General features: G+C 39.7%; 1 protein-coding gene across 1 annotated transcript; it reads left to right on the top strand.

The window, feature by feature from the left end:
- Nucleotides 1-1103: 1103 nt before the first annotated feature.
- On the top strand, nt 1104-28000 carry LOC139628028 (solute carrier organic anion transporter family member 3A1-like). The gene is made up of 10 exons (XM_071489345.1): nt 1104-1681; nt 4866-5325; nt 22966-23064; nt 23276-23545; nt 23639-23803; nt 24248-24446; nt 25475-25610; nt 25737-25909; nt 27001-27065; nt 27362-28000. Exons 1-10 carry the CDS (start codon nt 1523-1525, stop codon nt 27736-27738), a joined length of 2103 nt encoding a protein of 700 aa, XP_071345446.1. The 5' UTR covers nt 1104-1522; the 3' UTR covers nt 27739-28000.

Here is a 28000-nt window from a genome sequence, read left to right as displayed (position 1 = left end):
ATGTGTGTAATGGAGTTCTTGTGTGGCAAGTGTTGAATTTTTAACCATCCTGAAGCCAGCTGAGTACACTTCAGTCAACCATGAAGATAGATTACCTAAGCTAAAGCTACTATTACAGTAACAAAACATAACATGACACTGGCATGCATGGGGATGTGGCCTAGGTCCTATGTGTCCTATTAGAGCATATGTCTATGCTCTAATAGGACACATCCATACGTCACATTTCCCTAAAGACACTCCAAGTGCCACATCAGTGACTTAGGGTAAAAATTTACTCTAAAACAAATAAGTGTCAACACACAGTAGAGATGTTTCTTTTCTTTCAAATTGTTTTGCCTTTAATGTGATAGAGGCAGTGAGAGAGTGACAGGGAAGTTGAGGGAGAGAGAGAGGGGATGACAAGTAGCAAAGGGCCCGGGCAGGATCCGAACCTGAAGAATGAGCCCAAGTGGTATGTGCTCTACCAGGTGAGCCACTGAGAAACCCTTTTCTTTACTGTCTTTCTTTTTTTGCCCCTGTCCCATAGAGAGGGTGTGCAATTATTCGTGTATACATATTATAAGTTCAAGTGTGCTGCAGTAAGTTAAAGCAGCAGGACCATCAGCTCTGACCTAAGATCATGTCAACAATAAGCACTAAAACGCTCAATGATTTTTTTTTCCCACTAGAAAAAAAAACAACATTTCAGTTACTGAAATTTACACAATTAGTGGCTGAAATAAGTTGAAGGAAAGGAGGACAGGCCATTTTCAGTGTATTCCAGATTTTTATTACACATGTAAAATCAGCTGCACTAACAGAGGAGCGGCTGTGTGCCCTGTAAACTGGGCTGATAATAAAGAAGAAATAAAACCAAATTGTGCTAAGTCATTTTATGTCCAGCAGTTTGTCTTCGTGGGGGTTTTGGGGGATACTTCAGTGAGTCCGCTGATGAAATGTTGCAGCTTTGTGGCAATGACAAAAGCCGGACGTCTACACAGGTAAAAATGATGATGTGGAGAAACACGTTGAAGGAGAGGAGGAGGAACAGAGAGAGAGAAAGAGAGAGAGAGAGAGAGATTACACCTCTCTCGTCCTGCCTCGCTGTTTGAATGGGAGGAGCATCATAACACAGCCTGCAGTATGCAGAGCTGCGGATCGGAACCGGGCACAGAAACCAAAACTAGTCGGCACCGGTCCTGGGAGGAGATGTAACATCCCGGATGTGGAGAAACAGCATCCCGTAATTCTACGTCGGGTCTCAGAAGCCGTCATACATATACATGCGTAACCTACGTATTTAAATATGATGTAGCCGATACGCACTGGCTGGACAGGCGGTGAAGAGAGGTCGCTGACGGACTGTGCGTAATGCTGAGTGGACAGCAGCATTTCTCGCTGTATATTCCAGCCTAGACAGGCTATTGACAGGAGATTCGCACTTCTGCAGTGCAGGTCGTCACCAGAATCCGATGCGCTCCGCCGGACCGGACCCGTTCAGTTTCATGCCGTCCAAGCCGACCGGAGCCTGAGCCGAAGGATGCAGGTTAAAAACCAGATCTGCACCGAGCGGAGCAGCACCGACGACCCGGAGCAGGATGACAACCAGAAGAAGACCTCGTGTTTTTCCAACATTAAGATTTTCCTGGTGTCGGAATGTGCGCTCATGTTGGCACAGGGCACCGTGGGCGCCTATCTGGTGAGTTTCCACAGACCAGCCACGATGTTGGTCTGAAGAAACGTCGTATCTCAGTGTATCTCAGGTAACATCGGGTTAACGCAGCGCCCTTCATACAGGCACAGGCAGACAGTGAGTAACGATGCGGCGCTTCAGCTGCTGCGGTAAATAATCATATTATTCTGATCACATTAAAATAATCACATCCTCCAGTAACCAAGAGACGCGGTGCTGTCACTGATTGATGAGTTGCTGCGTATTATCCATCAGGCCTATGCACCATCTGCATGACACAAAGCGCGTCACGGCGACCGTAGGCTCCACGTTGTTGCTGGAGAATTTTATATGCGTATACGGATGGTCTGCCGGAGAGCCGGTTACGAAACACCGGTCGGGAGGTTCATCCAACCTACCGGCTCTTCCTGCACCCATATCCCTCAGTAATGCAGGAGGCCTTTGACACTGGAGGATACAGGCCTATAGAAGATGACGTGATCGCCACAACAGAGGCGACAACATCTTATATTCTTTTTTCAGAAAAGATGGCTCAATTTTGTTTTAACTCAATAACGCTGTGACATCAAAATAATGTGCTACTCCGTACACTGATATCATTAGATTGATGTCAACTCAGTAAATGCTCAGATGGATGGTTGGTTTAGAAGCCACAGCAAAACAGAAATAATAATAAAAATGTGCTGAACTGCAAATATTTATGAATGCCATTGTATTCTGGATTACTAGCTTCTTGCTTAAAGCCAATTGGCTTGATAGGTGTGTTGATACTATGGATAATTGTAGGTTCATGAGAGAATGAGACTGAAAGTCACTTGTATTGATCTCAGGGACTGAAAACCTTTACTTAAGAAGTTAGAGCTTTCCTCTACAGTGAAAAGTGTCGCTCATTAGAAATGCTTCTTTAAGCTCAGCGAAACCAGCACAAATAAGGAAACATTTTGCAAGAGGAAAGGTGAAAGGTCAGGGTTAGACTGTCATGAGAACCAGCCTATCATGGGCTGGTCTCCAGGATCCAGGAATACTGTACAAGTACTTTACATTTTGGTTTAAATTCAAAGTCAATTAGCATTTTCCTGTAATGCAACTTTCTCTTTTAAAACAGCATCCCAAAGCAAAAGTGAGCCTTTAGCAAATCCCTCTGCAGACAAAAGCAGTCTATCCTCTCATATAAAATATTGTTTGTCATAATCTTTTGTTGTCTGTCTCTTTGTCTCTGTTTTCAGTAGCACATTTGTTTTTGTTTTTTAAACAGACAAATGACAGTAAACTGAACTAAAAACTAAATCCTTGGCACAGGGGGAAGCTATAGTGACTGAAGGTCATCACTGTCAGCACAGCAGCAGCACCTGCGTAACAAATTAGAATTTCTGAATTCATCAAACTGAAATGGGCAGGTTTTCTCTGTCTGTAAATACAGGTGTTGGAAAGCAGCTGTTCTTCAGGAGGCCATACAGAAATCTTTCAGGGCCTCAAGAATAAATCTTTACCCTGTCGTCCAGATGTTGTGACGCCTGTACTGTGTCCTTGCAGCTTCCAATGTCAAGGAACTATGACTTACAACTTTGTCATAATTCTGCATTAACAGTGGACACAAGCTGAATGTTCAGGAAACGTTAAGTAATTTTTAAGTGGCAACATCTTGTCTGTCAGTCCCCCCAATTGTGCTGCATGGTGACAGAACTAGGTTAGTGTTTCACAGTTGGAATAATAAACCCGTGACAGCCATCCTCCCATTTTAGACGTGAATTACAGATTGTTCTTCCTTTTTTGGAAAAAGGGTGAGGGGGGTTGGGGGGGCTGCCAGTTGTCTGGCTTTGTTACTGTTGTCCAGACCCCTCTGGTGGCTTATTACTCACTTCTTTCTCCTTCAGCATTCGTATTATTCATTGCATTTTAAAAAATATATTTATATATATATATGGAAACAGTCTGCTTCTACCAGAGTACCCTTTCATTGGAAGGTCAAATTAAGGAAGAGCTGCTTTGTGGACCATCCTTAATAAAGTATAGCTGTTGTTCTACAAAGTGCCAAATATAAGCTGCTAGAGCTTAAATGAGTGGATGAGTAATTGATTGATTGATCAACAGATCGTATAATGATCAATCGTTGAATCAATTTTTCAAGGTAGCATTACCTTGTTCCAGTTTCTAAATTGTTAGAATTTGGAGCTTTTCTATGTTTAATCTTTGCGTTCTCAAAAAAAAAAAAAAAAAAAAAAAAAAAACCATTAAAGCCATCATCTTTTTATTTTAATGGTTTTCTGACATTTCATAGAGAAAACAATTATCAATAATGAAAACAATCATTAGTTGGTGATAAACAAGCCAACTAGAAGTTGTCTGATTTTGCAGTGGAGTTTGGTGTGAAAAGACAAACAAGACAAGCAATACGGAAAAATGAAGAGTGGATGTTATATGTGAGCCATCTGATTTTACTTGCACGTTCATGGTTAAATTCTCCTTTTTATCTCAAATTGACTCAGAAGTCTTGAGACATGTGCTGTACATTTTGCTGTGGATGAATAATTAGGAAAAGTTTAACATAATTCTTCCTTTTACTGTCGGTCCTGTAGATGGACCAGCACACATTTGATGTAAGGGGCCAGTTCATCACTTAAACACACCCAGAAAACAGCTGGTGAGATTGTGTTTGTGCCCGTTGCATAATTAGAACAGCTGCATGAGGTTTCTTGCCTGAAGTCACACACATGCGCTCATCCCTTTCTCCCAGGCTGGCGTCAGGCTTGCCTCAGGGTTGTTTTGGGAGACAGAGGAGGAGTATGGGGATGAAGATGTTGGAAGAATTACCCCCCCGCAGAGCATCCCAGCCTCTGTGTGTTATCAACAGGTTGCTGATGTTGGTACAAGCGCTGAGGGAGTGGCAGATGGCTGCGTTTCCAATCTGCTTCCACTGAATAACACCTGAAGCTAAACACTGGCTTCATATTTTTACACAAACATTAAAATGGGATGGAAAATATATAAAATTCATATTCCCTTGAGAATAATTACAGCTAGTAATACAGTAGAAAATACTGTTTATGAAATGAAGTGTATAAGCCTGCCTTTATATGGGTTGGTTGTGATGTAATTAGAGGTCCTAAATGGCTACTAGTTGTAAAAGCACTTCATAACACCTGCTCTCTCTCTCTCTCTCTCTCTCTCTCTTTTTCTATCTCTCTGCCAGGTAAGTGTTTTAACCACTCTGGAGAGACGCTTCAACCTCCAGAGTGCCGATGTGGGCGTCATAGCCAGCAGCTTCGAAATTGGCAACCTGGCCCTCATCCTGTTTGTCAGCTACTTTGGCGCCAAGGCCCACAGACCCCGTCTGATTGGTTGTGGAGGGATTGTCATGGCACTGGGGGCACTGCTATCAGCCCTGCCGGAGTTCCTGACTCATCAGTATGAGTATGAGGCCGGGGACTCGTGGCACGCGGAGGACGGCAGGGACGTCTGCTCCAACAACTCCAGGTCAGAAAACCGAGACTCTGGGTTTAAATGTGGCAACAGAGCCAACACCAACATGATGTACCTTCTGCTGATTGGAGCCCAAGTTCTGCTGGGCATTGGAGCCACACCTGTCCAGCCTCTGGGAGTGTCCTATATCGATGACCATGTCCACAGGAAAGACTCTTCACTGTATATAGGTGAGTCACTCTCAGCTACTGTACAGTCGTCAATTCTCTATTCTTGGTAGTTATTTTTCATTTTAAAATTACCAAGCTAATTTTTTTATCACCAAATCCTCAAGCTAAAGTGAGCATGCTAAAACACCTCCATTACTGAAATCAAAGCTTCTTGCAGTGGAGCTCTACTCACTGCTGGCTAAAAGCCACCCCTGGTCAGCCCTGCCGTGATATACAATATGTTCCCTTGTGAACATGGTTAAAAACTTACTCAAAGACCACATACGCCACAGAAACAATTATGATGTGATAAATGTGTGTTGGGAGGGGTTTGCTGAGCTAGTAACATTTTTAACGATATTAAACCAATTCAGATACGGAGACTGAACTCGGGACCAAACAGCACCTTCATCAACACGGCTATTTCTTAAATTCAAAATATTCCAGTACAAACCTTTATTACAGTAATAAAACATGTATCGATGGCAAACAGAGGCAAATGAGACTGAAAGAAATAAAGGGTTAGGGTCTTATTCAACTAATATAAACAAGTCTGTTAGAGTAAAGGTTTCAGGATGTTTCTGTCCATCATATATTGAAGAGATTTTGCAGATAGCTTTAGTTCATTGTTCCATCCATTGATATGGGGCTTGATCTTTAAATAGTCACATCCATGAATAAAGTGCTTACCTAACATAATCAGATTGTTTATCAGAAAATTCAAATTTCTCTCCCTCATGTGTACTTCAGCTTTAATCAACATTATAATATTTAATTTTCTGTAAAAGGTGATTGGGTGGGTAGAATCAGTCATTCAAAAAATTTTAATGTTATTTCTTTGGCTTTAGGAAAAAATTGGAAAGGATAAATATCTTCATTGAAGCTTCTTGAAGAGCATTTTTCTTGTATGTCATATGTTGTTATATTATATTGTTTATAATGGAAAAGTGTAATAAATGGCTCTTGACAGACTTCCCATCTTAGATAATATAGTTTCTGAATAAAGTGTCCCTATCTAACCATGACGTCAAAGGGATTTTACATTTATCAATATTCTTACAAACATTTTCTTTCTCCCTTATTTCTTTGTCTTTGGTGACGGTGATAAGTCTTCTTTTGTTTTAACCAGTATGTTACAAATTGAATGGGTCCAGTTGATCATGAAACACAAGAATTTCACATTTGTTGATGTTTAATTTTATGCCTGTCGTATTGTGGAATTGATTAATGGAGTCCAGCATCATGGAAATTTTTTTTCATCTTTTAAAAATAATGTTGTTTTGTTCGCAAATTGACATATTATAATGTCTTCCATTTATGTTTATGCCTTCTTATTTATAATGGACAGTAATTCAGTGACCGTTATAAATAATAAAGGAGAGTTGATGCAACCTGGTCCAATGCCCTTCCTAACCATAATTCTTGTGCCAAGTGCAACCTTGTTCCAAAGCTACTCAGCTTTTAGTATCCTTACATAACATACCAAATAAATTTCAAAATTTCTTACCAAAACCAAACTGATTTGAAATTTTCAATATGAGAGGTTGTTTCACCAAATCAAAGGCTTTATAGAAATCCACAATAAAATGTATCACTGTAATCAATCAGGTCTAGAGCCAGTTTTATGTTGCTGTGAATGGATCTCCCACTGAGGAAACCAGATTGCGTTGTTTCATTATCTGGGTCAGGCCTTTTTTCATTCTAGCTGCAATACATCCAGATAGCAATTTATAGTCAGTGTTGAGTAGTGTAATTGGTCTTAAATTGTCTGGTAACCTTTTATCCTTGCCATGCTTGGCAATAAGTGTAATTAGACCTTGTTTCATGCTTGACATTAGTTCATGTCTTTCTGTGCATTCTGGCACTGCCTTGAACAATAGATTTCTTTCCAAAAGAATTTATAAAAATCAGCCATCCAATTGTTCTTTCTTTAGATCTGACTCACAAATTTCTTTAAATAAAGAAAAGAAAAAGCTGGTGAGTCAGTGAGGGAGTATGTAGATGTGTAAATTATTACTAGATAGTTACTATAAAATGTGCAAGCTTCCTTTTCAATGAGTCTAGCATCCGAAGTCTACCCCATTTATCAATAAGCTTGCCACTACCTTATTTTTCTGTCCCTTGTCCACATTGCTGGAATACAAAATATTATTTTCTCCTTCCATTATCCACTTTGCTGCTGATCTCAGAAATGCACCCTGGGCCCTTCTGAGATAGCTATAATCTAATTTGGATTGCAATGTCATTAGCCTTTTTTTATCCTCATTACTCAGTTCTGCTTTCCTGTAACTGAATGTTATAGAAAATTCCCCAATTTTATGTTTTTGAAATTCCAATTTTTTACAGATTGTCTATGGTCTCAGTACTTTCAGTTTCACTTATTGTATCTTCTATCTTTGTGCAGTATCATTAGTATTTATTTTTATCAAGCTAAAGTTAAATTTCCAGTAGCCTTTTCTTTTCTTGATTTTACCGCCAGAATTTAGTTTTATTTCTGTTATACAGTGAACAGTTAATGGGGCTTAGGAAATGGAGGTGTCCGAGCCAGGCTCCATGACCAAATCAGCAGCAAGTCACTAATAAATTCTGGACTTGCTGGTAACATTAGGATTATACCAGGAGTATTGTTTTTTCCCCCAGATTTAAACATCTCCGTATATTTATCTGACAATTCCTACAAATAAATCTTCCCATTCATCTGGGATAAAGTAAAGTAAAAAGAAAATTTGTAGGGTAGAGGGTTTTGAGTTCTGATATCACCTTAGTGATATCCTCCAGCATGACCAAGTATATGACCATACGCTAAATAAATTAAATAAATGAAGAAATTACTTTCAAATTTTAAGATAGCTATTAACCAATGGCCTTCTCCATCTGCCCTGTGTGTGAGAATATCACCTGGAAACCTGTTGAAACAAAGTGCAGTACCAACAGATCTTTTGGTTCCGTAACTAAATAATATTCGATCATCTCACTGGTAAATCCAAATCAATTTAGTGCAGATAAAACCATCCTTCTGTTTAGCCAATCTGCCGACCCTCTATGCAACCATGTGGTTCTTGGTAGTACTCATTTCCCAGCCCAACAAGCCTGTTCAATCTGTGACCACGGGTTTTTCCTTGCCTCCCTGTCCTACAGTGGCAGCATCTCAATGAAGTGTGTGCCTCTCTCCCTGCACATGGGTGAATCTTTGATGCCATCTCCTCCTTGATAAATCGCTGAGCAAATAATATGACTACATGTCTGTCCAAGTCCTCCTTTCAGCCCACTCTGTGCACAATGTCCATGGCTTCTTCAAGCTAGCACACTTCCATGTCTCTCTGTGAGCTCCTTATTTTCTTTGCTCAGGTGCTCATTGTGTTTTTTGAACTCTTGAACTGTTTTCCTGCAATCCTTAATCTATTCACCATCAAAGAAGTTTTAGTTATAGTCGTGAAGAAGTGAAGTAGTGAAATTTATAGCTCACAATGAACAAAAGAGATGATTTAGAGTCAGTCCTGGCAAAGTCAAAAACAGAAAATCCTTGATTCCTGCACTAAACAACAACCAGCAGCAGTTTGAGTCCTTCATGCTCTTGCATTAGGCTGACTTGCAATTCCAGTTAGCTGTAAGTAATGAGATACAAAGGCCAATGGCACAATAAAACCTGTACAATCACAATATCTATCCTAAAGTGAATGGAGTGATTATGTCGGCATAATTGAAACATGACTGTGACATTAATCATTCACATGTGAACTAAATGATTGACTCTCCTCAATGAACAGAGAGGCTGATTTCAGGATTATAAGATTACAATACAGTGGAAACCGCTTAAAGTGATCAAGTCTGTCTGGGACAAAATCATCCCTGAGCTGATAATTATTATAACTAATTTTTTCCCCTATTTTATTTCTCATGGAGATTACCTTGCAATTGAAATTTGTGTATATATATATATATATATATATATATATATATAAAACAACAACATAAACTGTGCTGTGGCGCTCTCCTGCTCTGAGCCTCATCTGAATGGTTAGGGTGAAAGCATTACACTCCCCTCACGTAACACACTGCTGCTGTGAGAGAGTGGAGACGATAATTACGCACTGTAAAAGTCCCCAAACCTGAGCAGAGCAGGAACAGGAGGACAAAATAACTCACTGACCCACGGTGGTAAAGATATAACAGGACACTCAAAAAAGTCCAAAAACCTACAAGTTAGAAGAGAGTCTGAACACATGACAGTTTACATTAGAAGGCTACAACAGTTTTACATTTATTTTCAGTTTGTTGTCATTTATGAAAAGACCCTAAATGAACACTGCCACAGATGTCTTGATTACTATAAGCAAATCATTTAAACAGCATTTGTATAGGAATGATTCTGTCGCACGCTTTTGATCCATATAAGCAGTTAATCACTATAAACAGTTTCCCATGTATTGTATTAAACAAAACCTTATTACTGAAATAATCTTCACTGAATCACAATTAGTCATTATTAGTTGGACAAATGGTAGTAAAGCAGGAAGCAGAAAGCAGTGTGGCAGGTTGTTGCTTTGAGTACCAACTCTAAAAATAAAAATAAAAATAAATCTTGCAGGATGTATAATAACATGTCAGCCCACAGTAGCTATGTGATTTAAAAGTCTGCATTCTCTTAGCTAAGTGCTGATTGCTATGGTGCACGTCCGGTAGTGTGTTCTCTTTGTCTGTGGATTTACTGTAGATGCATAATGCATTTCAGTTGATGACTCATTTTCTCCAACATTTTCAACCAGTTTCTGCTGCAGCTCGTGCCGATTGCTCAGCTCTTCTTCTTGATACTGATCTACACTTTCTGCTTATATAGCCTGTCCTGTCCTCTAGCTCACATCAAAACCTATCATGTTTCCTGCAGCGTCAGTGTTAGTGTGCACATGTGTGTGTGTCCCTGTGCCATTGTCCTGTTGAGTGAATCTGACTCGCAGGTTAGGTGAAATTTTAGTCTGTTCATAGTTTTCTGTCCAGATCAAAACAAGAATATCTCTAATAGAATAATAGAATTAATAAAAAAGGTAGACTACATATGCATCAATCTGTCCTGGTTTCAAGGTCATACACATGAACAAGACACATTACAAATATATATGGACACATTTGCTTTATTTTTGCAAAAACTGATATACAGTATATTGTAGCTATCCAACTACAAGTGCACAATTTAATTTCTCAAAAATTGTATTTAAAAAAAAGTTACATACTTCACTATCACTTTGTGTAATTTTTCACTTTCACTTCTATATGTAGGAGACAAAACAGGGCCAGCAACATTTTTCTGTGATAGTGTACTGCCAGTATTGACTTACTTTGCCCTGCTTAGATAATGAGTGTGGACAGTGGATGGAAATATCCAAGGTTATTAAACATGTTTTGTGTGATGGGATGAATCCATCAGCAGCCCATCAATACTTGTGATATTTTTTTGTTTCTTTACTAAATGGTGTTATGATGCACTACAGTATTGCATTTGTGAAAATGTGTTTGTTGCAATGAAAAAATCTAAGTGCTGGTTGAAGGTTAGAGAAGTGGTCTTGTGAAGAGAAGATTGCTGACTAATAATTAAAGATCCAATATTTCCCGCATCCACATTTGAGAGGGAAGTTGTGGGTGGATGACCTCTCTCACATAGAAGCCCTTAAGCAAAGCACTTCATTCTCAACTTCTCCAAATGTTCACAGGCCTGCAGCAGAGGACTGTGGTTATACTTATAGCACAAACCAAGAGGCTGACATAACACACATTACAGCACTGTCTGCCTAAGTTGCCAAGGCAACAGTACAGAGGCAGGCACTGAGGTGTGCCATTCCTGTTCCTGCTCACCGCTCAGCGACCTGCCAGTGGCAGAGCTCCGTCTGGGGAGTTGGAGAGGATGAGGCAGAGGAGAGAAAAAATGAGAGACTCCCATTATTACTAAAAAAAATAAAATAAAATAAAATAATGTGTAGGTTACTTGGTTAAGATGTTGGTGCAGAGCATGGGAAATCATCCCACAGAAATGTATATCTTCATGTGAAAAACAATCATTTCTTTATTATGGGTTCATGGTGTAAAGGTGGCCCATATATTATTAACTCATAATCAAGAGAATGTAATTATTGTTGTGCGTATGATAACACAATTTCAGCCAACAATTACATCAGATAATAGGGAGCTGTTTCTTACAATAGCTGCAGTTCTTCTGTGACTTTGAATAAACACAGCAAGAATAATCATATTTCAGTCAGACTGATGTCAAACAGCCGTATCTGTGAGTATCATGCAGCAAGGAACAGAATGAAGGTGGTGATTAATGAAACAACACACTGCATTAAGTATTTTGTAGTATCATGTTGATGTGGGGGCTTTTCAGTCATACAAAGTTTTCTGTCAGATTAAAATGACAGTGGATTACCTGCAATTTCTATAGAAAAATTGTAAGAATTGTCCCCTTCACTTTTTTGCAAATACAAAATTATTGGCATTGTATCAGTAATTGCTGGTTATTGTCATCAGTCCTGAGATTCCATATCTGTAGCTGCTGTGGTTCATGCAAATTTTCTAGCTGTGATGTTTAATTATTGCATCATAATGTAGGCCTGTATAAGTGGAAGTACAGTCACACTATAAATCAAACTGCTTCTGCAAAGGGATGCATATTGGCACTGATCTTTCAATTCAATTTGATTCAAGTCAATTTGATCAGAATCTGTCCCGGGAACTTATAATGCACATTATTGGCTAAACTGTAAACACAGGTCCTGCTCATCAAACTGTGGACTAAAGATTTATTTTCCTTGACAAATGCAAAATGAGTAAAACATGATACATCTATATTTTTAAGCCTGCTTGTGCAAAACACTTACTAATTCATCTGCTCTGTTTGTGCTGACATCAGTCTAAGACAGCTGCTAGCTAGTGTTAACTCACCGGCTGGGACAAACTGATCTCTAGATTGGCTACAAGACAGCCAGAGTCAGTGAACCATCCTGAGTCACAACAGTCCTGTAAACCTGCAGACTGTAATTATTCAGTTACAGGTTACGAGACTGATGTGACACCAGACGGCTCTTATTGCCAGCTATCATCTATGTTCAGTTTTTAACTGAACCTTTTTTGTGCACGTTGCAATAACATTTGATTTCCACAAAGCATGTTACACATCATGAACCTACCTGAATGTTGAATAACATGTACACACATAACATTTAGCATAGATGTAAAGATCAATCTTGGGATCTTAAGAATCAATTATGGATCATTAAAATAAAAATCTATCCAGCCCTATTTATATGTACTTAAGCGAGTCATCTTACAGATTAATTGATACAATTTTATGGGAGGAACAAAAAAATACACTATTAGTCTCTGGATACCATGTGGCTAGTTGCACCTTCTCACTGTCTTCTCCGCTAGGCCTTGGCCAGTTGTATTGTCCCTGCTTGCGTTTCAGTGCAGACCTCTTGCAGGGTGAGAAGGCCTGCGGTTTGTTCTGTACATGCTTTGATCTGCACAGTCTCTGCCAGCAGCACTCAGAGAGGAGGAGAGGAGAGGAGGGAGGAAGGGATGGACAGAGGATGGAGGAGAGGGAGGCATGTAAACGAGGCTTGCACAGCACCCAGCAACCCACCCTACCCCCTGCTTGGCTAGAGGCCAACTCATACCAGATGCCTGATGTTACACTTGATATTTCCATGCTATTGTAGAATATGTAAAGGAATACACTTCACTTTACTGAATTACTGAGTATGATAATATGTTATAATGTGATAACCCATTGGCAAATCATACATTTACCATCTCTAAAATACCTTATTTAATCCTTATGTGAAAGAACAAAAATAATAGCTGATAATAAAGAAGCATTTTAGAAAACAGTAGCGGTTCAGTGGTTATCAAGACTGGCTCCTCAGGAGGGTCCAGCATTTGAATAACCTTTATGATTTCTTTCTTTCTTGCTTTATGTCTTTATTTTGATCCCCATTAGCTTCCACACAGAGGTCGCTGGAAATTTGTTTTCATTATTTTTCCTGCTTTTTCTGAATGTCTGAACAAAATTTAATGGGGACAAATTTATAAGTTGTCGGGGCATTTCATGTAAAACCACAAATGTCAATGTCATGGTGGCGCTAAAAAAGAGTTGGTAGGATTTATCCTCTTGGGACTATGAGCATGTGTACAAAGTTTAATGGAAGTCCATCAAAATTGTGATGACTGACTAATGCCAAAATATTACAGCTGTAAAAAAAAAAACTCTATGACTTTTGACAGCAAAAACTAATTTCAGTTGGACTTGTAAGTGACAGCACAGCCTGTGAGTATGAGTCTGATTGTGTCTGTCTGTTTATGTTAGCCCAGTGATGGACTGGATCTGACAGTCTAGTCAGTCAACCAAGGACGTCTGTTAACCACAGTCCTTAGAGGTACCACAGTTTGTTGTTTTTTCTCTCACTCTTGAGTTGTGACTTAGTTTGGAAATTTGCACACATTGCATTTTGGACTGACATTTTGACTCAGATTTGTTATCAAGTGCACTGTTGTTTGTCGTGGCTCAGTGCAAAGTGGCCTTTGCTAATCAATAAGCAACTGTTTTGTTCGTAACACCCCTCAAGCTTCATCCTTTGACACTTATAGATTGACTATTATTCTTTTCTCTCCACCACCCCCTCTCTCTTCTCCCTTTTTTTGACAATTGAGGCATGTTGATCACCATGGTTACCTCCTACAATGTGACTGCTGGGTTGTCTGCTGTGGCTCTGTAATTGCATGGAGACCAGTCTTTATACAGTACGTATGTGCTACTTGCTGCTTTGTATTTCTGCTGCTGCTTTCTCCCAGTCTCCAGGCAGTGGGTTTGTTTGACAAGCTTGACGTGTGAAGACACAGTTACATTGTAAGAAAAGCCTTGAATAATGCAACGTGACAGAGAGGCAGTTAGAAGTTGTTTAGCAAACATCTAACCAGATGATTAAATATTAAAATAGCAGCTCTCCACGGGCTCACTACCAAACCAGATGATAGACGGAGAGGCTGCTCGGTTGTGGCCACATTTTCGCCCCCACAGGGATCAATACTGCCTGATTGAGAAATTGAGGACACTGGGAATACTCAAGAGCAAACCAGGAAACACTTACTAGTTGTCCCCCAGTTTACGCCTCTTCTGTCTCTGTTCTGTGTCATTACTGCAGCCTGTTCTTTCTTATATGTTGAGTGGGGTTTTACTAAGTGTCCAACACCTTTGTGTGTTTTTTTCCTGTATGTATGTACAACGTATGTATGTTTGCGTCCAGTCAATAGAGTGCTGCCGGGATGATGTATTATCACCCTGGTTCCCTTGACAAAAACCCAATGGGATTTTTACATTGGCTCTGGATTAGTGTAGGAAATAAGCTCGTTTATGATTTTTGTAGCCTAAATACAAACATAAGTAAATAGTAAAAAGCTGATGTTTTCTCTTAAAAAGTTAGTAATAGTTTGCAAAAGTGTGAGTATAAATACAGTGAGGCTGTAAAGGTGGACTGCTAAGTAGATCACTGTTGATGTGTGATGACATTTTACATCCCGGACAACATCTGTGGTCTCATTTAGCCCCTTGTTAGCAACTCCCTTTTTTTAACAGACATAAAAGCTTAAAGAAATCATCACCTGGGTACTTACTGACATACATTATGTTAGAGCATAAAACATGAAAATGTCTTGAATTTATTATACCAGTCATCAAACAAAAAACCCATAGACTTTGCGTTGAGGGAACCGGAAGTGCTAAAATGGTAAAAAAAATTTGGGTTTTAGGACTCATTTCTGCAGCCCTCGATGTGAGCAATCGCTCAGGCAACAAGCTGGTAAAACAAAGCAGAGACTATTTTGCTTGTGCATACTGGCATTTGAGAGGGAACACAAATAGATAGAAACATTGTAGTAATGCTGAAGTGATCCACTGCAGTATAAACAATAAAGAAAGGGATCTGTGTGATGAGAAATGTCACGCTAGCAGCCCTGTGAGGCTGCACTGAGTGTGCTTTCTGTTGCCTCAAGATGGCAATGCACCTGGGGGAGCCCCAGTTGCTGACTTAGTGCAGTGCATACCATGAAGGCTTAGTCCTAGCTGCAGTGGCCTGGGTTCAACCCGTGGCTTCCTTGTCTCTCTCTCACTATTGCTATTAGACTAAAGGTAAAAAATAACTTTAAAAAAAAACATGGCATTGCACCTGGCCATCTCATTTTAGTGCACAACACGCCCACGTTTGCTCACATGGGCGCACGTGTATTTACTAAAATGACGACTTCGTTGGTCTGAAACTAGCAAAGACACTTGTGTTTCACTTTGTACTGCTTTATGCATTTGTAAGATTGTTTAAGTTTTCACTTATCTAGTGCGATGTCTGCATTCATGGCGGGTTATATGAAATTTTATACAGATGTTCATGCTTCCCAGACAATGAATCGTTAATAACTTTGGTGATTCCATAATTTTTCCTCTAGCATGACCACAAGAATCACATTTTAAGTTTTAAGTCAAATTTCTACTAGCAACTATTGACTTATCTTGACACTTGATATGCACATTCAAGTTCCCCTCAGGATGAACTGTAGTAACATTGATGAGCCCTAAGTTTTCATCTAGTGCCATCATCAGGTCAAAGTTTTTGTTAGCATCATTGTGAGCGTGTTAGCAGGCTGATTTTAGCATTTTGCTGAAGTATGGCCTAACAAAGCCAGTACATTTTCATCCTTGTTATTACAACTGTGCAGTAAGACGGACTAACCATTATACTAAACACTGGTTTAAAAGAAGTTTAAGTAAAAAAAAAGAATTATTTGACAAACTTTCACACCCCATGTAGACCTTCCCATAGTCATCTACATACGCATTAGCTCAGGCTGAGCTACAATCAAAATGTTCAAGACTTGCAGCAGAGTGCCACATGGCAGCAACATTACAGTAAAGAACAGTAACCTACAGGACATTACAGCACAGTAAAGGAAAAGAGCAGCCTGCGCCGCTCAAGGGGTCCAGCTCTGCAGCCGCTGGGTCAACTTCTCTCTTCCTGCCTCATATCTTACACTCTATTCATCGCTGTGATGCACATAATGAAGTGCTGTGAGGCTGCAAGTTGAAAATCCACTGCAGCAAAATGTTTTTACTCCAGTGCAGTTATTACTCTTCCACTGTAGGACAGCAGAGGAAGGAATGGACGCTGACTCAGCACACACTGTCCGTTCAGACCAGCCTAGGATGTTTTATGTGTGCACCTTTTAGGAGCACCTTTGCCAAGATACAAAGTGCCAGTGATTGAACTGTGCCATAATGTGAGTCTGAGTGAGAAATTATTCATGTGCTGGCAGTGTGACCAGGTAGAGGAGCGCCGTCTCACAGAGTATGACCTTGCCTCTGCTGCATTCATTACTGCTGGGTATAAAGGGAAAACACTGTCATCAGCTTAGGCTTGATTTCTATCACCTCTGAGTGTGCCACTATTTATTGGGAGTTTGAAGAAAATTTAACAATATTAAACAGAACAAAATACCAGGTGATTACTGTTTTTTAACACAGACTATAGTTTATATATTGTTTTATATTGTTATTCTAACAGTACTCTGTACAAATCAGCTTGGTCCTACTTGTTTTATTAAAGGTGGGTAGACTGAGCTACCCTCCACTTAATTCCAGTCGGTAAAACAGAGCCCTTGTTTTTGAGGGTTTTAGCTCCCTAACTACTTTTATGACAAAAGATAAGAAGAAACTTCATTGATCCCCTGAAGGCAAATTTGGCAAATTAGAATAAGCATGGGAAATGACCATAATATTTTTCGACTTATGAGAAGAAAACTTTAAAAAACATTTAGACCTTTACGCTGAGAAATAAAATTTACAGAAAATATAATTCATAAAATAAACAAACAAATAAAATATGAAATAAATAAATAAAATAAAACAAATAAAAAATATAGAAACCCTACTTTTGATGACTGGTGAAAATCATCAGATCGTATTGTATAATGTTGTTAGATGTTTGTAATATTTCTGCTCCATCATATATTAGGGTTGCACATCTCTCTGTGATAAACGATTCGATATGCATCTAGATACACAGGTTACGATTCGATTCAAAAACGATATCTTTTTATTACAGACCGATTCGATACGAATCAATTCCATACAGTGTAAGAACGATACGATTCGATTCTATGGTTAATATTTGTTGTAGATATTTTATATAATAAAGAAGCCAAGTCTATGAAAGTGACAGTACAATAGTTTCTTTTTAAATATGTAAAAGACTGGCACTGGCAAAAACAAGAACAGAACAAAATCACATGTCAATGTATTTGTTTTTAGACATGGACCAAAAAAAAGTCTGGCTGAATCGTTGGATGGGAACTCCAGAGGTAAAAGTAGCACAGAATAGTAACAACAAACTTTGTTCGAGCTTCCCTTCCTTCTTATAAAACCCAAAAACGGTCCACACCTGGGATTTTTGTTTCCCTGATGTGTTGAAAATCTTTCTCGGTGCATTATCACCTTCGGTCAGACTGACGCTTTCGTTCTCCACCTCCTCCATTTTCCGTGTCGTCCCTTGTTTCTCACTCTTGCTAATACCAGCTAGGCAGCTACGGCGTTTCGCGGGCAGCCTCAGCTCTCGCGTTGTTTTAGAGACCTGGCGCGTGTGTAACGCCGCCAACTGATTCAAAGTCTCGCGATACCCGATCCATGACTCTATAACCGATTCCTCTAGGAATTCAGTGATAATATGTATCGATTGAGGAGGCTGCTACCGATGCAGCCGTATCTCTCACTTGTTGAACCGAGTATCCGGTCGCATCGGTTTATCGTTCACAACCCTATCATATATGTAATTAAGTGCCTGTACCTGTGCTGTTATACTGGTTTGCAATATGATGTACACATGTTTCTGGTAATTAGTAGAAAGAAAACTGGGCTCTGAGAACAAGCATTACTGACAATATGCGTGATCACATATAGAAGAGTGTTATAAGTTCTCACAGGCAATATTTACTCCTGATATACTCTATTAATATGGTTGAATATGTAGTGATCTGCTGGCTTGATGCCACTCCTTGTGCCTGTTTTTTTGTGTGTATGTACATTTGCGGTGTAATCATGTATAATTGTAATTTCGATATTAATCATTTAGAAACTTGTGTCAGGTTCAGGCTAAGCTACAGGCCTATATTATATATAGTATTAAACTTACTCAGCTACACGAGGAGGAGCTGTCAGATCCTCTACAAGCTCTCTGCTTAAGTGGAGTGTCTCTGCCTGACATTTCCAAATGGCCGGGTCAGACTCACAAAGACTAAGCTGCCAGAGCGTTACATGGATATCTGAGTTATCTCTAAAGTCCTAAGTCTTCCCAAATCATCTGCACTTTAATAAGTGATCCTGTGAATTATACATTTTTGTCACGCAAAGTCACTTTAGCACAGAGAGCCTCATGTCAAAGGAATATGGAATAAGTGCACCAGAGAAAATAATATCATCTTTTGTTGGTTTGATGTCCAGCAAGACTGTGGTACCTTGACCTTTATCTCCCGCTGGCCTGATGTCAGCGTTCATTGTCACAGCTCAGAAACAGTAGGTATAAAACAGCGTAAAGGAGGATACAACAGCAGTCTGATTTTTTTGCATAGAAATAATGGTAATCCATTAAGGCTCTCTCTGGAAATATTTTATAGAGTGCAGCATCTCCAGGGAAAATCATGGTCTGCTAAAAAGCCCACGTGTGTTTGAGATCTTCACATTGGGTGCCAGGTTTCATGCTTTGCATAACAGATATGCAGTCTAGGGTTATATAAAAGAAGCTAAGAATTACAATGTGTTTTGGAAAATATTTTAATTTAATTTAATTTATTTTTATTGATTACTGATAGAACTACATTTAAACTAATTAGAGGTAGTTTTAAAGGATAATTAGGTAAATGTGTAAGTCAAGTGTGTTGATAAATTGCCCAGACTGGATAAGACTGAGCTGATGAAGTTAATGTATTAATGTAGTAGAATTACTGTAGTTGATATTGTTTGAGAAAGAGAAGTCTTCTAATATTCAAGTGTTTTTATGATTTTCTACCCAAGTGTGTAGCTGAAGTTTTAAGAAGTGCCATCACTGCTAGATAAGCTTTCTCAGGATGATCACTCTGAAAGTCTAGTTTAAGGTCATGACCATCTCCCTGTACCGGATTCTGCTGACAGCATGTTCCAGTCCTTCCTCCCAGTTCAGTCCTTTCATAAGTGCAGCTACACTGAAAAACACTGAGAGCATCTCGCTCTCGCTCTACACTGAGGCAGAACTGCTATCACTGCACAGTCAATAAGTCCAGAGAGATTTACACTCAGTCTCTAATGAGCAATCAAAAGTCCAACCAGCCCTGTGAAAATAAACCTATCTCAGAGGTATTGATTTTTGTAATTAATGTATTTAAAGATGCATGCACATCATAATTCCAAAATCGTTGCAGCAGATGCTGTTGTTTGCAAAATTTTTCAAATTACAATGGAGCAACTTTTATTTCAAGTAAAATTTAAATTGAAATAGAATAGATTTGTCAGGTTAAAATTACACAAATTTTGCTATTCAAGACTCAGGAGCTTTAAGAAATGACTATTACAGTTTGTTGTATTTCTAAAACATAATATTGCTTATAAGTAAATAATAATAATAAGGTAAATAAATACGTTTTCTTGAGAAGGATTTTACACATTGTACAGGCTTTTTAAATTTGACTTTTTTTTAAAGAAGATAACAGTATAATACAGTTTTCTACTTCAGTCTTTTGGGGAGTGCTAAAATGTTCTTTAATTTTACAGTTTCAGGCAAAATATGCACTGGGTTTAGGCCACACATACTCCATAAACTGCCCACAGTAGAATCATATAAAAATAGGACACAATCTGTACGTTTTTAATTAAAATCAGTCATTAAAAACTGAAGGTCACAATCCATACATCACAATTTTAAGCCAAAATGTAACTCTGCCACTGTAATGATAATTCACATCATTTACATTTCACATTATTGTATGTAAACTATCTTTCAGCAAAGTCAAGAAAACACAATATTTAAATACTGTACATAGTTTTTAGTATACAGTAATAAAGGTTTTAACTTTAAAACTTTCACTGCCATGACCCTTCAGTCATGTCTCCAAGGAAATGGCCTCAGATGTAACAACTGTTGAGTGCAAACAACAGGCTGGCCTTAGTCCTGACTGCTTCTCCTGACGGGTGTCCAGCAGCTGTTACTATAGGATTATGAGCTTTCTGTCTTTTCTCACAGCATAAAAAAGCTTACTGGTAATTCTCCCTCATCATGCTTATTGCTGCTATTAACATCAGCTGTTCCCTTTGAAGGCCTGTGTGGGTGCTTACCTTATTCCAGTGTAGGGAGGACAAAGTAAAGCTGGCTGTACCCACAGTGAAGTTTAGAGGATGTGGAGCTTTGGTGTACTGTAGATCGGATTCACGGATTGGCTGGCCACCAACATTTTCTGCTGGGTCACTGCCATGATTTGTGTGTGTGTGTGTGTGTGTGTGTGTGTGTGTGTGTGTGTGCCCCAGCCTGCCTGCATCACATACATTATGGATTAGCTGTGTTGTCCTGTGTTTTTCTGTGATTTCATTCCTAGTGGGGGGCAGAGCAGGAGATAGGAGGTTGTTCATTGGTCGGGGGTTGAGCTGGACCTGCTGTAACCTCCTCTGTCACCTGACTTCAGTCCCACTGGCACCAGTGACTGAAATGAACATAATGTTTCTAGCTGACAGAGAAAGTCAAACAGGAAGAGGATGGCCAAAGTTTAATGACTCTTCTTAACATGAATGATTTGTAACGTAATGATAATAATAATAATCTTTAATTATAGAGCACACAAAACCATCAGATTTGAAATAGAATAGCTAGAAACATTTGGTGTGAAAAAGCAACTCAGTGCAGAAAAGTATTGGTTTTTTGTTTACTTAATTTATTTTTTAATTTTTTGTAATTGTAAGAACTGTCTTCAAGAAATGCGGCAATGGTAATTGGTCCACCTCTTTGGTCCAGACTCTCAGAGCTCAACATGTTTACCATGAAATTTGGTTCAGAAAGTCATGGTCCCCACAAGATAAACTGTAGTAACATCTTACATTATCATCAGATCAGAATTCCAGCATGTCCAGTACTTTGGTTTATGACCAAATACCTGAAAAGCTCACGACATTCCCATCAGTCGTACTTTGTTTAGTGCTAATTAGCCAGTGTTAGCATGCTAACATTCTAAATTAAGATTTTTAACTTGGTAACAACGTCTGCACTTGATGAACGTTAGCATTTTAGCATTGTTACTGAGTGTATGTTAGCATGCTGACATTAGCTTTTAGCTGGGGAAAACTGTTCATCTCAGCCTCCAAGTTGTGATTCTGAGTCAGCGATATCACACTGACAATATCAACAAACCTTTAGCAGAATGCCTGCAGACGCACCACTGCCGGCAATTACATCAAAACTAAATCCAACATTAACACTAATACGATCCATTCAGCTCATTTTATTGGATAACAAACTGCTACAAATGTGTGACACATCAAAACAGCCAATTTAGGCTGTTTATCTGGTGTGACTGTAAGGTTTGCACTGCCGTCCACTACTTCTACTACTGCCTGAGGACACTAAAGTCAGAATAAGTGGTGTTAACATTGAATAGCATTGATTAACTCTGTCAACATCAGTACCAAGATACAGCTTTATGCATATGCATACAATTTTTAAATGGTGACCAGAAATCTAAATCTCCCTGCATCTGAAGAAATCCATTGATAAGACTACGAGAAATGCAGCAGCCACTCTGTTCTCAGATTTATCACTGGCGATAAGCACTGATCATTACATCCCTCACAGAGAAACTGACTGGCCGTCTCATTCTTTCAGGAGGGAGCAGCCTCCTCTGCTCCGGGCTCTCAGCTCACTGCTTTTACGCCACTTACCACCAGCATAGATAACTGAGTTTCACTGCCACACGCGCACACACACACACACACACAGAGTCCTGTGCAGTCTGCTGCTTATTGGAAACCTCTCAGCCTCTGGGCCAGAGCAGGGCAGCTTTGCACAGAAGAGGAAGTCAACCAGAGCTGTGTATCAGTGCTTCCTCACTGCTCTTACACTAAGAAGCCATTTCCTGCTTGATTATTTATGATGCTGCTGAATAATCTAGTCTTAGATCAATTACCCTGAGAAACCTATGAGCTGCATATTACAGTGACAGTGAATAAATCTGTCAGTGGGAGACATCTGGTGAAATTGAAAGTCCTTTGGCATGGATTCAAAACAGATCTTTGTTTGAGTAGAATATATTTGGTTCCCAATCATACAATGGATTTAACAGCATGAGTGTTTTCTGGTGTAAAGAGTTTCATGTGACAACATATTTAATAAAAGGGTCTAGTTATAAACACTTTAGAGTCTTGATATAATGCTGCCCTCTGCTGAAAGATCAAGTGAAATGCAGTTACAGCTCAGCTAAGTTAAAGTGAACTAAATAAAAATAATTCAAAAATAAATGTTGATTTTATGATACTAACATTGAAATATAATGTTTTTGCTGTTGCAGTTTCTGTTTAACTGACTGACATATTATATTCTTCTGTCCCTCTTTGTCATGCAGGTATTTTATTTTCAACATTGGTGTTCGGCCCGGCCTGTGGCTTCATCTTAGGTTCTGTCTGTACCAAAGTCTATGTTGATGCTGTCTTCATTGACACCAGTGAGTTGGTGCTTACTCTTTGTTTGCATTTCTTCAGATACATTCCTTAATTTTTTCACTGGTTGGTAATTATATTTGTAGTGACCCTTTTGGGAGAAATAAGAATACTGCAACATTATAGCAAACTGAATTTACTCCCAATGGAACCAAATTTCTTCACATTGATGTGAGCGTCCATTCATTGTGGTAAATTCCCCTACCTCCTGCCCAGGTAAGCTGGACATCACCCCAGATGACCCTCGCTGGATCGGGGCATGGTGGGGCGGCTTCCTCCTCTGTGGTGCCTTACTCTTCCTGTCAGCCCTCTTCATGTTCGGCTTCCCCCAGTCGCTGGACGAGCAGGACATGGACGGTGGAGGGGAGAGTGAGCAGGCCATGCTGCCTTCTTCTCTGACCCTGGAGTACCCAGGCTCTAAACCCAACGGGACCATTCATGGTTTTGACATGAACAGTGGACTCTCAGTCTGTGAGCATCTGAGAGGTAAGGGGGAAAAGAGAAAGTGTGCAGACAGCTGATAAGAAACAAAATATCCTTATCTTTTCTAACATTTTTTTCTCTTTGTCATTGACTCAGTAATCCCTCGGGTAACCAGGCACCTACTCTCTAATCCAGTGTTCAGCTGCATCACGCTGGCAGCCTGCATGGAGATTGCTGTGGTTGCTGGCTTTGCTGCTTTCCTTGGCAAATACCTGGAGCAGCAGTTTAACCTTACCACCTCTTCAGCCAATCAGCTGCTAGGTAGGCAGGTCATTGTCTTTCTCTGATTGTCTCGTTGGGTAAAGCCTTTTTTCACAACCAAGTTGTTCAACCATTAAAACATCATGACAGAAGAAGCAGGTTAAAGGAGCTATTTGTGCGAACTTCAGTAGAAAGAAGAAGTGATATAAATAGAAACAAAGCAATAGGGTTCTTTCACTGCTGGGAACAGCTCTTGGAGAGGAAAGGCATGAAATATGATGCTGAATTCGCAACATGTCTTCTAGACTGTTAATTAAAGCTGTTAATAGTAACTTTGGCTATGTAACAATACCACAACTTACAAATGGCTCCTTTAATCTTATGTAAACCAAAAAATTAAGAACTATAATGAGAATATTTGTGCAGTGCAGAAACCTCTACCAAAGAAAATGCCAGTTGAATTTTTGGGGGGGACAATGGACATCCCTGTCTTTCTCTCCTCAGGTATGACAGCTATCCCCTGTGCCTGTCTGGGCATCTTTCTTGGAGGGCTGCTGGTTAAGAAGCTAAACCTGTCTGCTCTGGGCGCTGTCCGTATGGCCATGCTGGTCAACCTGGTGTCCACTGCCTGCTACGTCTCTTTTCTCTTCCTGGGATGTGACACTGGACCTGTTGCTGGGGTTACAGTGGCCTATGGCAATGAGTAAGGGTCATAACCTGCTGATGTGAATGAGGAGTCTTTTCAAGACTTTCTAGTTGTATATTGGCCTTACTGTTGTTTTTCCTCATGTTTCTATGCTTGTTTGAAGTTTAAGATATTCAAAAAAATAAACATATTCTAGTTATGCACAACTTGCTCTCCAAACATGCAACTTTGTTGTTTAGTTGTAGCTATTACTACTTTAGTATTTCCATATTTCTCTTTACTATAATACCCGATCTATTAATGCAGCATTTAAAGGAATAATTGGACACTTTGAAAAATAAATTTTCTTTGTTTCTTGCCAAGATGAGAAGATCAATACTCCTCTCAGGCCAATACAGTAAATAAGAAGCTACAGTCAGCAGACAGTTAGCTTAGCGTAGCATAAACACTGGAAGCAGCTTGCCTTGGTCTGTCCAGAAGTCATGTTTGTAATGGAGCCATGAGAGTGGCATCAACCTTCTCATCTAACTCTTGGCAGGAAAGCAAAATGTTAAACTTTATTCCTTAATCCCTTCCTCCATCTATTCCTAACTCATGTGTAAGAGACTTCAAATCACACAACAGTTATTACTCCTGTCACCATATGTTTCCTCCCATCGCTCCTCTGTTACACACAAAATGATCCTACTTGGGTCCACAGTAAAATCAGGTTTATGTGTTATCATTGTGATTTGTATCTGTAATGTGATTTCTCAAATGACAGATGAAAGACCCTAACCATTTTCAATTTTTATTGTGCTTTAAGGGAATATCCAATACATAAATAGCAAATGCATCCATTATGCAACTGACAACTGTCACAAATATTTGCTTTTGCTTCACTGATTACTTGGTGCCTTCAGTGTTCACTGGTTGAATATTCAGCCCATAGAGTGTCCCATGTGGTCAAAAATGAATTGATGTCCATGCAGGGTCAAATGGTAAAGTCTTCATAAAAAACTTTGATTGTCAACTTGTGATTTTTGCTTGATGTGAACATTGTACTCATACATCCTCCTTAATATGACCTTTGACTTCCTCCACAGGACATTGCAGTCCTGGCAGCGACCTGAGTCAGCATGCATCAGTAACTGTAACTGCTACACAGCATCAGTGAGCCCTGTCTGTGGTTCCAATGGAGTCACCTACCTCTCAGCATGCTTCGCGGGCTGCACCAAACCAGTGAGTGGAGACGATAACACTGACTGAAATGAGCTGTGTGATGACCACTCATTTAAACAGTGCAACAGCCTTTCTTTAGACAGTGGAGTAACTACGCTCCAATCTCTCCTTTTGTCTTTGTGTAAGAACCTGACCAGCTGTGCGTGTATATCCAGCAACAGTGAAGAGGCAGTGGCTTTACCAGGAAAGTGTCCCAGTCCAGGCTGTCAGCAGGCCTTCCTCACCTTCCTATGTGTTATCTGTGTGTGCAGCATGATCGGAGCTATGGCCCAGACGCCCTCTGTCATCATCCTCATCAGGTATGACACCTGTTGTTATACATAACTCCACAAGAGGGAGCTGTTGACATTTAAGGCCGATCAAGGGCGAAATGATGGAATTGCTTTAGCCTTCTCAAATGTAGAGGAGAGATTTGTCAAGGTGACACTGGTACAGTGAAATACTGAAAGACAAGGCAACAATTTGTCATATATAGTGACAAAGAGCATTGTAGGGTACAGAACAGACAGTTGAGTAGATGTGTATGTACATCACCCTACATAATGAAATCTGTCTATCCACTAAATGATTGTTATTCTAAATATATGATCAAATAAATGATATTACAGAAGTTACAAGTTTATTTATGTCTGACGTTCCACATGCTGTATCATTTATGATTAGTATAAAATGTTTCAGTCTATAGATTTTTTGTGCTACTGCTGAAATAATATACAATGAGTTTGCAGTCTATACAATACTACAAACTACTAACTCATATACACACTTTCTTCCTCCCACAGTCCAAAGACATGCACATTAGGTTAACATTAGGTCTAAATTACCTGTAGGTGTTAATGTGAGCATGAATGGTTATTTGTCTCTATATGTCAGCCCTGTGGTAGACTGGTTTCCTCTCTAGGATGTACCCCACCCTCGGCCACTGTCAGCTGGGATTGGGTCCAGCCCCCCCACGACCCTGTACAGATAAATGGTATAGAAAATGGATGTGATGATTTGTCAGCCCATCTGCAATACCTTTGTGGCCCACCAGTGGGCCTCAGCCCACAGGTTGGGAACCACTAGTTTAGAGAATCTGGCTATAAAGTTGGCTCGTTCACAACTGGACTGATTTCAGATTTCAGGATGAAATTTGCTGCATCCCCAGAACTCAGCAACTACTTAAGTGTCAACAATCATATCATGACCAATAGAAGCAATGGCCAAATGTTCAAAACCAGCTGCAAGTCGCAGTAAACCAGAAATATTCTTCACCTGTGGGGTTTGCAACCCAGAGATCTCTGATCTTACTTAACCCCAGTGGCAGAGGAACCTGTAGTCTGTGAAAGTGGCTATTAAGCATTCAGATTACTAGAGCACATTTTTCATCCCAGGTGTTGCTTTGTTTCAGAACTGTAAGTCCAGAGCTTAAATCATACGCCCTTGGAGTTCTGTTCCTGCTCCTGAGACTTATAGGTAAGAAACTTCAGCTAACATTAACATAAGTCTTATAGTATTCTTTAAACAGCATATTTATTATAGTATTTGACAAGCACCTATAAATTCGCCATTTGTACTGGTACACTTTCTGTAATAAGTCGTAGTGATGTGTTTTTTCCACTTGTTATTGCCCTGTAGTCTTATTCTGTCATGTAAATGTCAGAGCACCTTGGTTGAAATGAACTTCATTGACCTAGTTAGGAAACCTTAATTCAAACTGGTACTCTTTGATCTTTTGACCTGCTGTTTGTCCATAATCCCCACTTCTCCAGGCTTCATCCCTCCCCCTCTGATCTTTGGCATGGGCATCGACTCCACCTGTCTGTTCTGGAGCTCGGTTTGCGGCGAGAAGGGAGCCTGCCTGCTATACGACAATGTGGCCTACAGGCATCTGTATGTCAGTATCGCCATCGTCCTCAAGTCATCAGCCTTCCTCCTGTACACCACCACGTGGCAGTGTTTGAGAAAGAACTACAGGAAATACATCAAGAACAGTGAGGGTTACCTCACTCCCACCGAACTCTTCGCCTCCAATGTGACTCTAGACAATTTGGGCAAGGAGATCACGCAGAACCCAGCCAACAGGACAAAGTTCATATACAACCTGGAGGACCATGAGATGTGTAACAACATGGAGTCAGTTTTATAGTGGGACTCTGCACCGGGACTGCAGACTAGAACTGTTAATGTGAAACTGACCTGATGTGCAATGTTTCTTTGGTGTCGTATTGGTTTGGAAGAATGTCCTCAGTAAGGGTTTTATCTTCTTCTCACCCAAAACATCAAACATAATGACAAAACTGAAGAGATGTTTCCCAAAATGCTCTATATCCACATTGCACTCAATTTTTTATTTTCTATTTTTTACTAAAATATAAATTATCTGGTATTTTATCAAAAGAAAAAAAAAA

The sequence above is a fragment of the Trachinotus anak genome, unplaced genomic scaffold (genome assembly GCF_046630095.1).
Source record: "Trachinotus anak isolate AG129_WGS33_773 ecotype Australia unplaced genomic scaffold, CSIRO_AGI_Tana_v1 ptg000011l, whole genome shotgun sequence".
Classification (NCBI taxonomy): domain Eukaryota; kingdom Metazoa; phylum Chordata; class Actinopteri; order Carangiformes; family Carangidae; genus Trachinotus; species Trachinotus anak.
This window is presented reverse-complemented; position numbering and strand designations above follow the sequence as displayed.

Excerpts from the sequence above, each read along its gene's own strand:
- LOC139628028 (XM_071489345.1), top strand. The coding sequence starts at position 1,523 with ATGCAGGTTAAAAACCAGATCTGCACCGAGCGGAGCAGCACCGACGAC. Across the intron at positions 1,682-4,865 it reads GCACCGTGGGCGCCTATCTG|GTAAGTGTTTTAACCACTCT; the intron begins GTGAGTTTCCAC and ends TCTCTCTGCCAG. Across the intron at positions 23,546-23,638 it reads AGTCTGTGAGCATCTGAGAG|TAATCCCTCGGGTAACCAGG; the intron begins GTAAGGGGGAAA and ends TCATTGACTCAG.